General features: G+C 41.1%; 1 protein-coding gene across 1 annotated transcript in view; it reads left to right on the forward strand.

Annotated features, from left to right (window-relative positions):
* The window catches only part of sptlc1 (serine palmitoyltransferase, long chain base subunit 1), a 53,547-nt gene that overhangs the window by 18,750 nt on the left and 19,219 nt on the right, over window positions 1-15,578 (forward strand). The window contains exons 7-13 of the mRNA XM_070881690.1: window positions 6,522-6,654; window positions 9,332-9,461; window positions 9,579-9,668; window positions 9,879-9,986; window positions 11,677-11,772; window positions 12,321-12,417; window positions 14,609-14,663. Coding sequence (XP_070737791.1) covers window positions 6,522-6,654; window positions 9,332-9,461; window positions 9,579-9,668; window positions 9,879-9,986; window positions 11,677-11,772; window positions 12,321-12,417; window positions 14,609-14,663 — 709 coding nt within the window. The remainder of the gene's footprint in view (window positions 1-6,521; window positions 6,655-9,331; window positions 9,462-9,578; window positions 9,669-9,878; window positions 9,987-11,676; window positions 11,773-12,320; window positions 12,418-14,608; window positions 14,664-15,578) is intronic.

The following is a 15,578-nucleotide window of genomic DNA, read 5'->3' on the forward strand; positions in this document are numbered from 1 at the left end:
TGTGTCGAAATAGTTCTGATTGAATTCTCCATTTACTTCTAATTTCCTAATCTTTAAGTGTTAACTGTAGTTTTTGAAAGCTTAATCTGAGCAGTGTTGTCAATTCCATTTATATAATAATGAAAACTTCTGTGGGTTATATCAAAATCTCTCATTTCTTATTGAGAACAAATCTAACTTCTTAACATGTCCTCATTACTTGGATTCCCAAGAACTGGATATCATTTTGGATATCTAAAATGAAACTTTGAAGGGCACTCACATTTCCTGAACTTTAAGAAGAGTTACATTTTGTCACATTCCATTCTTCAAATTTCAGTTGAATTTAAAATAAAAATTAAATCCTTGCTAATTTCTATTCACACTTTGTTTAAAACACGGGGGCAGGTGTTATTTGGACTTGGTACTTTTGGTTTCAGAGCATCTAACTTATTATAAATACAGGTTCACCTCCCTTATCATGGGAGACTTTAATCTACATATAGATTAGGCTAACCAAGCTGGTAGCAATGCGGTAGAGGAGGATTTCCTGGAATGTATTAGGGATGGCTTTCTAGACCAATATGTCAAGGAACCAACTAGAGAGCTGGCCATCCTAGAATGGGTGTTGTGTAATGAGAGAGGACTAATTAGCAATCTTGTTGTGCGAGGCCCCCTGGGGAAGAGTGACCATAATATGGTAGAATTCTTTATTATGATGGAGAGTGACAGTGTTAATTCAGAGACTAGGGTCCTGAACTTAAGGAAAGGTAACTTCGATGAGATGAGATGTGAATTGGCTAGGATAGACTGGAAAATTATACTTAAAGGGTTGACAGTGGATAGACCATGGCAGACATTTATAGATTGCATGGATGAACTTCAACAATTGTACATCCCTGTATGGAGTAAAAATAAAACGGGGAAGGTGGCTCAACTGTGGCTAACAAGGGAAATTAGGGATAGTATTAAATCCAAGGAAGAGGCATATACATTGGCCAGAAAAAGCAGCAAACCTGAGGACTGGGAGAAATTTAGAATTCAGCAGAGGAGCACAAAAGGGTTTAATTAGGAGGGGGAAAATAGAGTATGAGAGGAAGCTTGCAGGGAACATAAAAACTGACTGCAAAAGCTTCTATAGATATGTGAAGACAAAAAGATTAGTGAAGACCAACGTAGGTCCTTTGCGGTCAGAATCAGGTGAATTTATAATGGGGAACAAAGAAATGGCAGACCAATTCAACAAATAATTTGGATCTGTCTTCATTAAGGAAGACACAAATAACCTTCCGGATATACTAGGGGTACAAGGGTCTAGCGAAAAGGAGGAACTGAAGGAAATCTTTATTAGTCAGGAAATTGTGATGGGGAAATTGATGGGATTGAAGGCTGATAAATCCTCAGGGCCTGTTGGGCTGTATCCCAGAGTACTTGAGGAAGTGGCCCTAGAAATAGTGGATGCATTGGTGATCATTTTCCAACATTCTATTGACTCTGGATCAGTTCCTATGGACTGGAGGGTAGCTAATGTAACACCACTTTTAAAAAAACGAGGGAGAGAGTAAACAGGGAATTATAGACCGGTTAGCCTGACATCGGTGGTGGGGAAAATGTTGAAATCAATTATTAAAAGATGAATAGCAGCACATTTGGAAAGCAGTGACAGGATCGGTCCTAGTCAGCATGGATTTATGAAAGGGAAATCACGCTTGACAAATGTCCTAGAATTTTTTGAGGATGTAACTAGTAGAGTGGACAAGGGAGAACCAGTGGATGTGGTGTATTTGGACTTTCAAAAGGCTTTTGACAAGGTCCCACACAAGAGATTGGTGTGCAAAATTAAAGCACATGGTATTGAGTGTAATGTACTGACATGGATAGAGAACTGGTTGGCAGAGAGTCGGAATAAACACGTCCTTTTCAGAATGGCAGGCAGTGAATAGTGGGGTGGTGCAGAGTTCAGTGCTGGGAGCCCAGCTATTTACAATATACATCAATGATTTAGATAAAGAAATTGAATGTAGTACCTCCAAGTTTGCAGATGACACTAAGCTGGGTGGCGGTGTGAGCTGTGATGAGGATGCTCAGAGACTGCAGGGTGACTTGGACAGGTTAGGTGAGTGGGCAAGTGCATGGCAGATGCAGTATAATGTGAATAAATGTGAGGTTATCCATTTTGGTGGCAAAAACAGGAAGACAAATATTATCTGAATGGTGACATTAGGAAAAGGGGAGGTGTAACGAGACCTGGGTGTCATGGTACATCAGTCATTGAAGTTTGGCATACAGGTACAGCAGACGGTGAAGAAGGCAAATGGCATGTTGGCCTTCATAGCTAGAGGATTTGAGTATAGGAGCAGGGAGGTCTTACTACAGTTGTACAGACCCTTGGTGAGGTCACACCTGGAATATTGTGTTCAGTTTTGGTCTCCTAATCTTAGGAAGGACGTTCTTACTATTGAGGGAGTACAGCAAAGGTTCACCAGATTGATTTCCGGGATGGCAGGACTGACATATGAGGAGAGACTGGATCAACTGGGCTTGTATCCACTGGAGTTTAGAAGAATGAGAGGAGATCTCAAAAACATATAAAATTCTGACGGGATTGAACAGGTTAGAGGCAGGAAAGCAGGAAAGGAGTACTGAGGGAATGATCAGCCATGGTCTTATTGAATGGTGATGCAGGCTTGAAGGGCCAAATGGCCTACTCCTGCATCTATTTTCTATGTTTCTATGGAAGAATGTTCCCATTGCTGGGGAGTTCCAGAACCAGGGGTCAGAGTCTAAGAATAAGAGGTAAGCCATTTAGGACCGAGATGAGGAGAAACTTCTTCACTCAGAGAGTGGTTAACCTGTGGAATTCTCTACCGCAGAAAGTTGTTGAGGCCAGTTTGTTAGATATATTCAAAAGGGAGTTAGATGTGGCCCTTACGGCCAAAGGGATCAAGGGGTATGGAGAGAAAGCAGGAAAGGGGTACTGAGGTTGAATGATCAATCATGATCTTATTAAATGGCGGTGCAGGCTCGAAGGGCCGAATGGCTTACTCCTGCACCTAATTTCTATGTTTCTAGTCCCCTTATCCGGAACCACCCCTCGTCCGGAACCACCCCTCGTCCGGAACCACCCCTCGTCCAGAACCATTCCTGGCCGACGGGTGGCGCATGCGCAGAACTCTGACATGAACAAATTGAAGTCCTTCCTCGCTGCCCATTCCCGCAATCACTTGCATGACCCCGGGATCCACCGTTTCCTCTTTTTTTCACCCCCCCCCCACCCCCCCATGATCTCTCTGCTGCACTCCCAGCCCCAAGCCAGCTAGCCCCGAAATCCCTTTGCTTAGTACCTGTAGCATCCAATTTAATGTGACAACCCCCGTCTGGAAAAATCCCTTATCCAGAACAGGCCAGGTGCCGAGGGTTCTGGATAAAAGAGGTTCAGCCTGAATAAATATTTCCATCATTGTCAGCACCCTGCCTTGCCTTTCCTTAGTCATTGCTGGAAAATCTCCATTCTCGTAAAAGTCTGCAGAGATAGTCGATGCATTGGTTGTAATCTACCAAAATTCCCTGGATTCTGGAGAGGTCCCAGCGGACTGGAAAACCGCAAATGTAACACCCCTATTTAAGAAAGGAGGGAGACAGAAAACAGGGATACTATGGACCAGTTAGCCTACCATCTGTCATTGAGAAAATTCTGGAGTCCATTATTAAGGAAGTAATAGGACATTTAGAAAATCATCATGCAGTCAAGCAGAGTCAGTATGGTTTTATGAAAGGGAAATCATGTTTGACAAACTTGCTAGAGATCTTTGAGGATGTAACGAACAGGGTGGACGAAGGGGATGTCATGAATTTGCATTTCCAAAAGCATTCCGATAAGCTGCCACATAAAAGGTTGCTGCACAAGATAAGAGCTCGGGTTGAGGGTAATATATTAGCGTGGATAGAATATTGGCTAACTAACAGAAAGCAGAGTGTCGGGATAAATGGATCATTTTCAGGTTGGCAAACTGTAACTAGTGCTGGGGCCTCAACTATTTACAATTTATATTAATGACTTGGATGAAGGGACCGAGTATAATGTAGCCAAATTTGCTGATACAAAGATAGGTGGGGAAGCAAGTTGTGAGGAGGACGCAAATAATCTACAAAGGATATAGACAGGCTAAGTGAGTGGACAAATATTTGGCAGATGGAGTATAATGTGAGAAAATGTGAGTTTATCCACTTTGGTAGGAAAAATAAAACAAATTATTATTTAAATGGGGAGAGATTACAAAATGCTGTGATACAGAGGGATCTGGGGGTCTTTGTACATGAAACGCAAAAAGTTAGTATGCAGGTACAGCAAGTAATTAGGAATGCAAAAGGAATGTTGGCCTTTATTGCAAGGGGGATGGAATATAAAAGTAGGGAAGACCTGCTACAACTGTGCAGGGCGTTGGTAAGACCACAACTGGAATACTGCGTACAGTTTCAGTATCCTTATTTAAGGAAGGATATACTTGCATTGGAGACAGTTCAGAGAAGGTCCACGAGATTAATTCCTGAGATGAAGGGGTTATCATGAAGAAAGGTTGAGCAGGTTGGGCCTATACTCATTGGCGTTTAGAAGACTGAGAGGTGATCTTATTGAAACGTATAAGTTTTTGAGGGGGTTTGACCGGGTAGATGCAGAGAGGATGTTTCCCCTCGTGGGGGAATCTAGAACAAGGGGGAAAAGTTTCGGAATAAGGGGTCGCCCATTTAAAACAGAAATGAGGAGGAATTTCTTCTCTTGAGGGCCATGAATCTTTGGAATTCTCTACCCCGGAGAGCTGTGGGGGCTGGGTCATTGAATGTATTTCAGGTGGAGATAGACAGATTTTTGAACGATAAGGGAATCGACGATTATGCGGAGGGGACAAGAAAGTGGAGTTGAGGCCAGGATCAGATGAGCCATGATCTTATTGAATGGCAGAACAGGCTCGATGGGCCAAATGGGCTACTCCTTCTCCTATTTCTTAGGTTCTAATACGGCTCATTTCCTGTGATTATATCCCAAACAAGCTTTGACTTTTTGGTTGCTCGATGAACGGAGCAGGAAAGAACTCCTGCACTACCTCCAAGAAACATGCACCCTTCTGTAGTTCATCCACTGCTGATTTCCCAGTCAGTATCTGGGTAACTGGAAGCTGCCATGTACAATGTTAGGTCCTTTTTACAGGCGCCTCTCATCTTCAAAAGCATTTCTTGGCTTACTTTCCACTGCTCAGGAGGTCAGAACCAGTATCCAACCCTTTTTTTAGTATTGGATATAGACTAACTGGATTATGTAACCAACAGCAATAACTTGCATTCATATAGCACCTTTCATGACCATCGGATGTCCCAAAGCACTTTACTTTTTTTTAAACTGTAGTCTCTGTTGTAATGTAGGAAACGCAGTAGCCAATTTGCATACTGCAAACTCCCACAAACAGCAATGTGGTAATGACTAGATAATTTGTTTTTGTAATATTGATTAAGGGATAAAGGTCTCTAGGCGCTTTACAGGAGTGTTCTCAAACAAATTTTGACATTGTGCCACATAAGCAAATATTAGGACAGGCGAAAGGTAGGTTTAAAGGAGAGTCTTCAAGGGGGAGAGGTTTAGGGGGGGCGGGGAATTCCAGAGCTTAAGGCCTAGGCAAATGAAGGCACGGTCATCAATGGTGGAGCAATTAAAATCGGGGATGCGCAAAAGGCCAGAACAAGAGGAGCGGAGAGATCTCATACGGCTGGAGGGATTCAGAGAGATGGAGAATGAGCATAAATAAGTAAGCATTAAGGACCCCCAAAGGTAGCATCACAGTTGTACCATATCATTCATATTTCAGTAATATGGGCATTCACTTCACTAGATGTTTGTGTGCTGTATATTTGTAATTTTAAGTGTTTACATTTTTTTTTACTATCAGCTCAACTCTGTTACCTGGCCAAACGTGGCAGGCATTGTGGTGACAGCGACTAAACAAATAATTCTGCTAAAATCACAGTTGAAAAAGGTGATGCTGTGTACAGCTGTATATAAAATACATTAAAATATGCCAAAACTGTAGCATCACTCTCAACATAGTTTCATTTCCCCACATGATTGCTAGACCCAAGCCCTATCTTGCTTTGTGCTTCCTTTTTCCCTGAAACTGATAAATTATAGCCTATATTGGATTAAAAAAATGTTGATTTCTATCCCAATTAACTATATTAATCAATACAAAATCATGTTGCCACCATTCAGGAAGGTCAGGGCCTGTTGTGGGCCCCTGCTGTGAGGATAAAGACAAAATGGCTTTTTTATACAAATCAAAAGATTTTGAAACTTATCTCCTTAGTCGGCTTACTGCAGTCCTCTTTGTTACTTGCTAGTACAATACTGTGGTTGTGACTTGCCAGCAAATGTGGTTTACCTCTGACTTTGGATTATCTTCAAATTGTTTCCATGTGTTGTCAATAGTACAAAGTTTGACATTTAAGTGCATGTTTACCAGCATTTTATTCTTACTGTTTTCCTTTCTGATCAGATGTTCATTTAGAACTAGAAGATAGAATTGCCAAGTTTATGAGAACAGAAGAAGCTATTATTTATTCATATGGATTTGCTACAATAGCAAGTGCCATTCCAGCATACTCAAAGAGAGGAGATCTTATGTTTGTGTAAGTCTTTTTCTTACTTAATTCAAACCTAATGCGTGCATGCACGTAAGCTAGCTGCTTTCTCCAACTGGCGCAAATAAGAGAAATGGAACAATAGTTAATAAAGTTAAAAATTGCTACGATTTTATCTAGATCTTCTATGATGAAACTGGAGGGAATTATATAATGACATCCTGAATTCTAACCCTTCTCTTCAGCTTCTCCCATTCCCTAACAATGATATGTTTGGATTTTTCTATCAAGTTTTCCAAGTACAGCTACAACGTCTGAAATCTGGAATCCTTGGGATTCCGTGCCGGTTTTGGGGTTTGCCAGATTTCTGACCTCGCTGTTGACGCTCCCCGCCTCTCTCCGCTTGCCGATTCCCGCGGCCTTCCGGCACTACATTTATTTACCTGTTTCATTGTCCCTCACCGCCCGATGTTGCCACCTTGGCCGCCTCAAAACTGTCTGGTTTTCGGACAATTCCGGTTTTCGGAATTCCGGATTCAGGACGTTGTGCCTGTAGTCCTTAGAATCATTGTGCCAGATTTTGCGGTAGAAATAATGGTGAGGCTAACAGCGCTGATGATTATTAACATGTAAATCAGACAGTAATTTCCAGTGACCGCACATGCATAGTTAAATGCAGAAATCAGGACGTTGCTGTCTAAGATGACCTGTTCCACCAAAAGCTGTGCTTTACCAGTATCCAGTCCAGAGACTCGCCATTGAAATACATGGAACCACGTGAAGTTGCTGCACTTGCCTGATTTATGTACACTAAATTAGCTTGCTGATTACAGTAAAATTCCATTTTTAATGGTTTGATAAGTCTTAATTATTGCAAAACAATCACTTTGACACTGAAATGTAACTTTTACAAGTGTAGTTTTCAGCTTTTAATTATTGAAGATTTTAAAAGTTTTTTTTTAATACTTTTTCTTTCTCTCTTCTCTCTCAATCTAATCTTTACACATTTATTTCACTTTCTGTACCTGATTTGAATTTGAATTCAATATTCCAACTGATACTTCCTGGTTCAGACTCTGCGCTGCTCATTAACAAATCTTCAGTCTGATTGGTTTAGGAGATACACAGTTGCCTTGTTTACACAGGCCCCAGATGCTCTGTAGAGAGTACTGTGCTTTTTGGATGTTTGACTGACCGGATCTTTGAGTGCAAAAGCCTATAAAAAGTCTATGGACAGAGTGCAACTGTAACCAATGTCGCCGCTGACTGCAAAATCTGGCACATTATTTTATCAAACCCACATGATTTTTTTGAGGTGGATAAACCAAATTGATAGAGGAACAAGGACTCTGCCATATGCTACCTTTATATAACACAAGTATGAGCTAGACTAGTTTATATTTCCATTGAGCTGCCATAAGGATTTGTTTTTGAAAAGTATTGGCAAGAGAAAAATTACTTTATTTCTTTTAAAACTTTTGTTTTGTGTACGCCTTTCTAATCATGAAATCTATGCTGGTATGTTTTGCTAAAATAATTGGGGAGGGAAGTATAGTGTGCATTATTTTTTATTATATAAAATTAGTGTATGCTTCACATATGAAGAATACATGTTAAGGAGTGGTGGATTAAGGAACATAACAGGCTTGCGTTGAGGTCTGTATGCTTGCGAGTTATGTGGTATCATCTACTCAAGTAATGTATTTGTCATAATTCAACAGTGTAAAATAGCTTGGTTAATACCAATTTTAAAAACTAGACTTCTTATACCAATATTTCAGGTCCCTTCCTATAATAGCTGGTCAATAACATTTCCGTATGAATAGGGTATGATGAAGACAACGTGCTCCTAATTTGTTTAATTTTCCTAACCTGAAATAAATATGGGCTGCAGCAGTAATGTATAGGGAAGTGCCAGAATACATTACACTTCATTTCACTTTTTTGGTCACTCCTCTAGAAATATATTAGATGACACCTTGGCAATAGGATTTTAAAACTTTTTTTTAGGGGATGGACAACTAACAAATTTGTTCAACTAGTCTGATAAGATCCTGAAGAGAGGACAGTGTGAACTTTGAGCCTGAATAATATGAGGAATATGAATCAATAGCAGGAGCCAGGTCATTAATTCAGAATAGTTTGGGGGGCCTTTTTAATTTTGCTCCTTTACTCTGACAATAATTTCTCCAAGCTGATCCTCTCTCTGATGACATGCTGTTTGAACAAACATTAAAAGTTTGACATAAAACACTCCTCCAATAGCTTGACTGGTTACTGCAGTGAGTCATTAAGCAACACAGACCAGGAAGGCATCATGTTTGATCCTCGAATTGTAGAGAGTTAACTGATCTCAGCCAGGGTGATGGTAAGAGGACTACAGTGCCTTAGTGCCCCTGATTTCGAGAGGAGAAAATCTTGTTGCTGATTGCCCTCCAGAAACTCCTCTCAGAACTGTGCATAAGTGAACATCTGGTAAGGACAGGGATCAGACTCCGCTGAAGTGTCCCCACAGTCATATGGCCTGCCATCGCTTATTGTCTAAGCACGCACTTAAAGAATATGCCTTTGGGGAGAATTGGTAAAAAAATAAATAAATGAAGTTGACAGGAAAAACATACTGTACTCGATTAGTTATTTTGAAAGGAATATTTGTGCTCAAACTTCCTGCATCATATCCATCATTAGAGGACTTGTATTTAGATGGTTTAAACTTGTTTTACAGGGATGAAGCCGCATGCTTTGCCATTCAAAAAGGCTTGCAAGCTTCACGTAGTAACATAAAATATTTTAAACACAATGATATGGATGACCTAGAACGGCTGCTGAAAGAACAAGAACTTGAGGACCAGAAAGTAAGATGCATTTAATCCTGTTGGAACCAAATAGAACAACAAAAGTACTTTGTTTCAAATGTTAGCCATCTTTTAGCTGTATATATTTTAAAAATCCATTGAAAATTATTTTTCAAGAATCCTCGCAAAGCACGTGTAACCCGACGATTCCTTGTAGTGGAAGGATTGTACATGAACACTGGATACATTTGCCCACTCCCAGAATTGGTAAGAGAAAAGGGTAGCGGGAAAAAATAAATAATTTGTATTGCTTTCATTTCAAGTAAAACATGGCTTGTGTGTGGGAAGGAAATATAGTCACCATAATGACGAACTGAAAATATTAGTGTATTTTGGTGTTCTTAAACTCTTGAGAATGTTCTGAAATTATCCTGGTAAAAGTTTTAAAATATCCTTTCATACCTTCTTGCTGTGCAGGTAAAACTAAAATACAAATACAAAGTGCGGATATTCTTGGAAGAAAGCTTGTCTTTTGGGGTTCTAGGAGAGCATGGACGAGGTGTAACTGAACATTTTGGAGTGAATGTAAGTTTTTTCTTGCATCATGTGTTCTACAAATCCATTTGCCTTCATAACAACAATAACTGCATTGGTACAGTGACATAGTGGCTAAATTACTGGACTAGTAATCCAGAGCAGTATACTAATAATTAAAGTTCAAATCCCACCATGGTAGTTTGAGAATTTGAGTTCAGTTTTTAAAAAATCTGGAAATAAAAGGCTAGTATCAGTAAAAGTGACCATAAAACAGTCAAATTGTCATAAGAACCCAACTGGTTCGCTGATGTCTTATAGGGAAGGAAATGGCCCATCCCTATGGCCTGCTCCTGTTCCTATTTCTTATGTTACCCAGTGTAGGGGTTAAAAGAAGACTTAATCTCCTTCAAGGTGGACTTCCTGATATAAGGAATCAACACCCCCGCTGTTCGCATAACGACCACGGAATCAATCAGACGAAACCTTTGATTCAACTAGTTTATTCGAGCACATGCAAGGGAAGAGTTCAAACATGAACCTTCCCAGAACAGTGGTTCTCACCCACAATTTATACAACAAACTGAAGTGTGTGCATCTCCCACAAAAGCACCGGTTGGTTTACTGCTTATCAGTGAAGTTACATTGATTTGTCATTTCTTATCAGACTGGCTCTGAGTGGTGTTTCCCAACTATCCATCTCCCATCATATGTTAATTGTGTTTGTTCAGTGATGTGAATTTTGCTTTAGTCCCCATGACGCCTGAAGTAACTCTGTTCCCAAACTGGCTTTCTTAACTCTTCCCCAGAGACTCTAGTCAAAATGTATCTTAACTGCTGACCACCTGCTTTTGTTATGTGTTACTAAGGTTAAGGATGGTTCATTAACCATCAGGCTTAATTGTGTTATAAGCAAGTGTTACATACAATAGGCAACTATAATCCATACCGTAAGGTAGAGGAACTTCACCGATTCCTCGGACCCTCCTAATACTGATAAGCCCTCTTAATCTAGACCATTTTACGTGTCAGATCAATTCACTACCTTCAGTATCTCTATTCTTGACCACCTATCTGTCTGCTCTTTGCCTGCTACACCTCTATACCCCTTACACCCAGTCTGTCCTATATGTCATTGAATCAATAGTACAGAAGTATGACATTCGGACCATTGTGTCTGCTGCCTCTTTGAATGTGCTATCCAATTAGTCCCACTCCTCTGCTCTGTCTCCATAGCCCTGCAAATATGTTACTCCCGTCCCACACCAACATGGTTGACTCTTAACTAACCTCTCAAGTGGCCTATCAAGCCACTCAGCAGTATCAAACTGGCACAGAGAACTACAGCAGTTAAAGAAAACCCACCACCTCAATGGTAGGATAATAAATTCCAGTTGCAAGCACCGCTCTCACCCAGAGAACAAAAGATTGTTCTGAGATGTTTTGTAAAGACGTAGGATGCTATACAAATGCAAGTTATGCAGCAGGTTGTTTTGAGTGTTGTAATTTCAGTTTTCTAAATAACTAGTTCATCTCTCATGGTTTTGCACTTGGGGTGTCAAAACCACAGCACTTTACAAGTGAAGCAGGGTTAGAGGGTGTGAAGTTTTGCTGACAAAGCCATCGATTCGTGCAATGCCTTTGGAATGTTGCAACCAGGCAGTTTTTTTTATATAGATACTTCCATCTTGCAGGAAAAATATTTCATACTTCTCTTCCTTTCTCAATTGAAATAATACAGATTAATGACATTGACCTTATCAGTTCAAATATGGAGAATTCCTTGGCCTCCATTGGAGGATTCTGTTGTGGAAGATCCTTTGTTATTGATCATCAGGTAGGTCCGCTAAGCTTACACGTTGAATTGTCTGTTCTTCCCCCAGATCTAATACCTCACCAGCATCACTGTCTAGGTTCATACATAAAGAGTGGGCACTTGGGTGAGTTAGCAGAAGGTAACTGGCGTCTGTGAAACAGTGCCCAACGGGCAAAAGAAAATTAGGGGACAGGGGAAAATAAATCTTAATGTTGAAGCAAATGGAAGCTTTTTGAATTATTTTATTATATTAAAAGCTCATTATACATAGAAACTACATGCCCCTGCTAGATTTTTTTAAATCGCTTATTTTTTCCCCAATGAATCTGTCCTGGGTATGATAATTTAATAAAGCAGTTGACATTTGGATTAGACACTCTTGCTCAAACTGGCTACTTGCTACATTATATGAGAAGACTTAAATTCTTGCCTTGTTTGTTCATTTGAATAGAATTATGTTTAATTAGTTAATTTGAAAACAGATAGCTAGTTTTTCTGAAATCCTGATCATTATATTCTTGATGTGAGCTTTTACTAAAGACGCTTTTCAATGTTTTTCTTCTCTGAAGCGGCTTTCCGGACAAGGCTATTGTTTCTCAGCATCTTTACCACCAATGCTTGCTTCTGCTGCTATAGAGGCTCTCAACATTATGGAGGATGACCCAGGTATTGAAATGGCTAATTCTGAGGTATTGTGAGCCACTTTATTTGTATGTAGCACTGCTTGTTGGTGTACCAAGGTAATAACTCACAGATTGACATGTCTAGTCCATGATCCCTTTTCATTTATAATTCTTGTTGTATTACTGAGAGAAAACAGCAACCAGAAGCTGAGATTTTTTTCTACAGAAGAGAAGAGATCAAACTTAAGTCAACCTTGTGCAGTACATATGTGTCCTCAAGTGCTTGAATTCAAGGCATCCTTGACAAAGTTTTGATTAACCACGTTTTCAGCAGTAAATGGTGTATCAAAGTCAAGAAAAATATTGGTATTTTTTTTATTTACAAAAAAGATTTTCTCAATATAGTGCCAGACTTGAAGTCACAATTTAAAAAAAATTAATTCATGAGACATGGGTATCGCTGGCAAGGACAGCCTTTATTGCCCATCGCTTGAACTGCTGCAGTCCGTGTGGTGAAGGTACTCCCAAAGTGCTGTTGGGGAGGGAGTACCAGGATTTTGATCCAGCGACGATGAAGGAACGGTGCTATACTTCCAAGTCAGGATGGTGGGGAACTTGAAAGTGATGGTGTTCCCATGCGCCTGCTTTCCTTGTCTTTCTAGGTGGTAGAGGTTGCGGGTTTGGGAGGTGCCGCCGAAGAAGCCTTGGTGAATTGCTGCAGTGCATATTGTAGATGGTACATACTGAAGCCACGGTGATGGAGGGAGTGAATGTTTAAGGTGGTGGATGGGGTGCCAATCAAGCAGGCTGCTTTGTCCTGGATGATGTCAAGCTTCTTGAGTGTTGTTGGAGCTGCACTCATCAAGGCAGATGGAGAGTATTCCATCACACTCCTGACTTGTGCCTTGTGGATGGTGGAAAGGCTTTGGGGAGTCAGGAGGTGAGACACTCGCTGCAGAATACCCAGCTCTAACTTGCTCTTGTTGCCACATTATTTGTGTGGCTGGTCCAGTTAAGTCTCTGGTCAATGGTGACCCCCAGGATGTTGATGGTGGGGGATTCGGCGATGGTAATGCCGTTAAATGTTATGGGTTGGTGGTTAGACTCTTGCTTGTTGGAGATAGTCATTGCCTGGCACTTGTGCAGCGCAAATGTTACTTGCCACTTATCTGACCAAGCCTGAATCTCGTGCAGGTCTTGCTGCATGCGGGTATTGGACTGCTTCATTATCTGAGGAGTTGCGAATGGCACTGAACACTGCTTGTCATCAGCAAACATCCGCACTTCTGACCTTATGATGGAGGGAAGTCATTGATGAAGCAGCTAAAGATGGTTGGGCCTAGGACACTACCCTGAGGAGCTCCTGCAGCGATGTCGTGGGGCTGTGATGATTGACCTCCAACAACCACAACCATCTTTCTTTGTGCTAGGTATGACTCCAGCCAGTGGAGAGTTTTCCCCCTGTTTCCCTTCAACTTCATTTTTACTAGGGCTCCGTGATGCCACATCTCGCCTCTGGAATTCAGCTCTTTTGTCCATGTTTGGACCAAGGCTGAAATTGAGGTCTGGAGCCGAGTGGTCCTGGTGGAACCCAAACTGAGCATTGGTGGGCAAGTTATTGGTGAGTAAGTGCCGCATGATGGCACTGTCAATGACAACTTCCATCACTTTGCTGATGATTGAGTGTAACAGGGTGCTAATTGGACAGATTGGATTTGTCCTGCTCTGTGTAGACCGGACGTACCTGGGCAGTTTTCCACATTGTCAGATAGATGCCAATGTTGTAGCTGTACTGGAACGGCTTGGCTAGAGGTGCAGCTAGTTCTGGAGCACAAGTCTTCAGCACAACAGCTGGGATGTTGTTGGGCCCATTGCCTTTGCTGCATCCAGTGCACTCCGCCATTTCTTTATCACGTGGAGTAAATCAAATTGGCTGGAGACTGGCTTCTGTGATGGTGGGGACTTCAGGAGGAGGCCAATATGGATCATCCACTCAGCACTTCTGGCTGAAGATGTATGCAAACACTTCAGCCTTGTCTTGGCACTCAATATGCTATATTTGATTTCTAAGCATCTGTTTGAAATGTTTTTAAGTAAAGAACATTATTTATGACCTAACAGTTGCTCAGTGAAGTGAATTATATAAACATTTTATAGTTGGGTATGAATGTGATTTATCTTGCATTTGTTAACATAAAATAATGTAAAATACAAATGCTTAAAATGTTTTGCAGATATTTTCAGAGTATTAACAGAAAAATGTCAGCATATTCATTGTGCATTGCAGGGGTAAGTGCTTATTGGTTAAAGTAGTGTGAAATAAGCAAGCTGTATATTGTGCTTTGTAACCTTTCAGAAACATAGAAAATAGGTGCAGGAGTAGCCATTCGGCCCCTCAAGCCTGCACCACCATTCCATAAGATCATGGCTGATTAATGTCTCAGTACCCCTTTCCTGCCTTCTCTCCATACCTTTGATCCCTTTAGCCGTAAGAGCCATATCCAACTCCCTCTTGAATATATCCAATGAACTGGCATCAACAACTCTCTGCGGTAGGGAATTCCACAGGTTAACAGCTCTCTGAGTGAAGAAGTTTCTCCTCATCTCAGTCCTAAATGGCCTACCCTTTATCCTAAGACTGTGTTTTCTGGTTCTGGACTTCTCCATCATGGGGAATATTCTTCCCGTATCTAACCTGGCCAGTCCAGTCAGAATCTTATAAGTTTTTATGAGATCCCCTCTTGTCCTTCTAAACTCCAGTGTATGAAGGCCCAGTTGATCCAGTCTCTCCTCATATGTCAGTCCCGCCATCCTGGGAATCAGTCTGGTGAACCTTTGCTGCACTCCCTCAATAGCAAGAATGTCCTTTCTCAGATTAGGAGACCAAAACTGAACACACTATTCCAGGTGAGGCCTCACCAAGGCCTGTACAACTGCAGTAAGACCTCCCTGCTCCTATACTCAAATCCCCTAGCTATGAAGGCCAACATACCATTTGCCGCCTTCACCGCCTGCTGTACCTGCATGCCAACTTTCAAGGACTGATGAACCATGACACCCAGGTCTCGTTGCACCTCCCCCTTTCCTAATCTGCCACCATTCAGATAATATTCTGTCTTTGTGTTTTTGCCCCCAAAGTGGATAGCCTCACATTTATCCACGTTATACTGCATCTACCATGCATTTGCCCACTCACCTAACCTG

This window comes from Pristiophorus japonicus, chromosome 1 (genome assembly GCF_044704955.1).
Source record: "Pristiophorus japonicus isolate sPriJap1 chromosome 1, sPriJap1.hap1, whole genome shotgun sequence".
NCBI classification, from domain to species: domain Eukaryota; kingdom Metazoa; phylum Chordata; class Chondrichthyes; family Pristiophoridae; genus Pristiophorus; species Pristiophorus japonicus.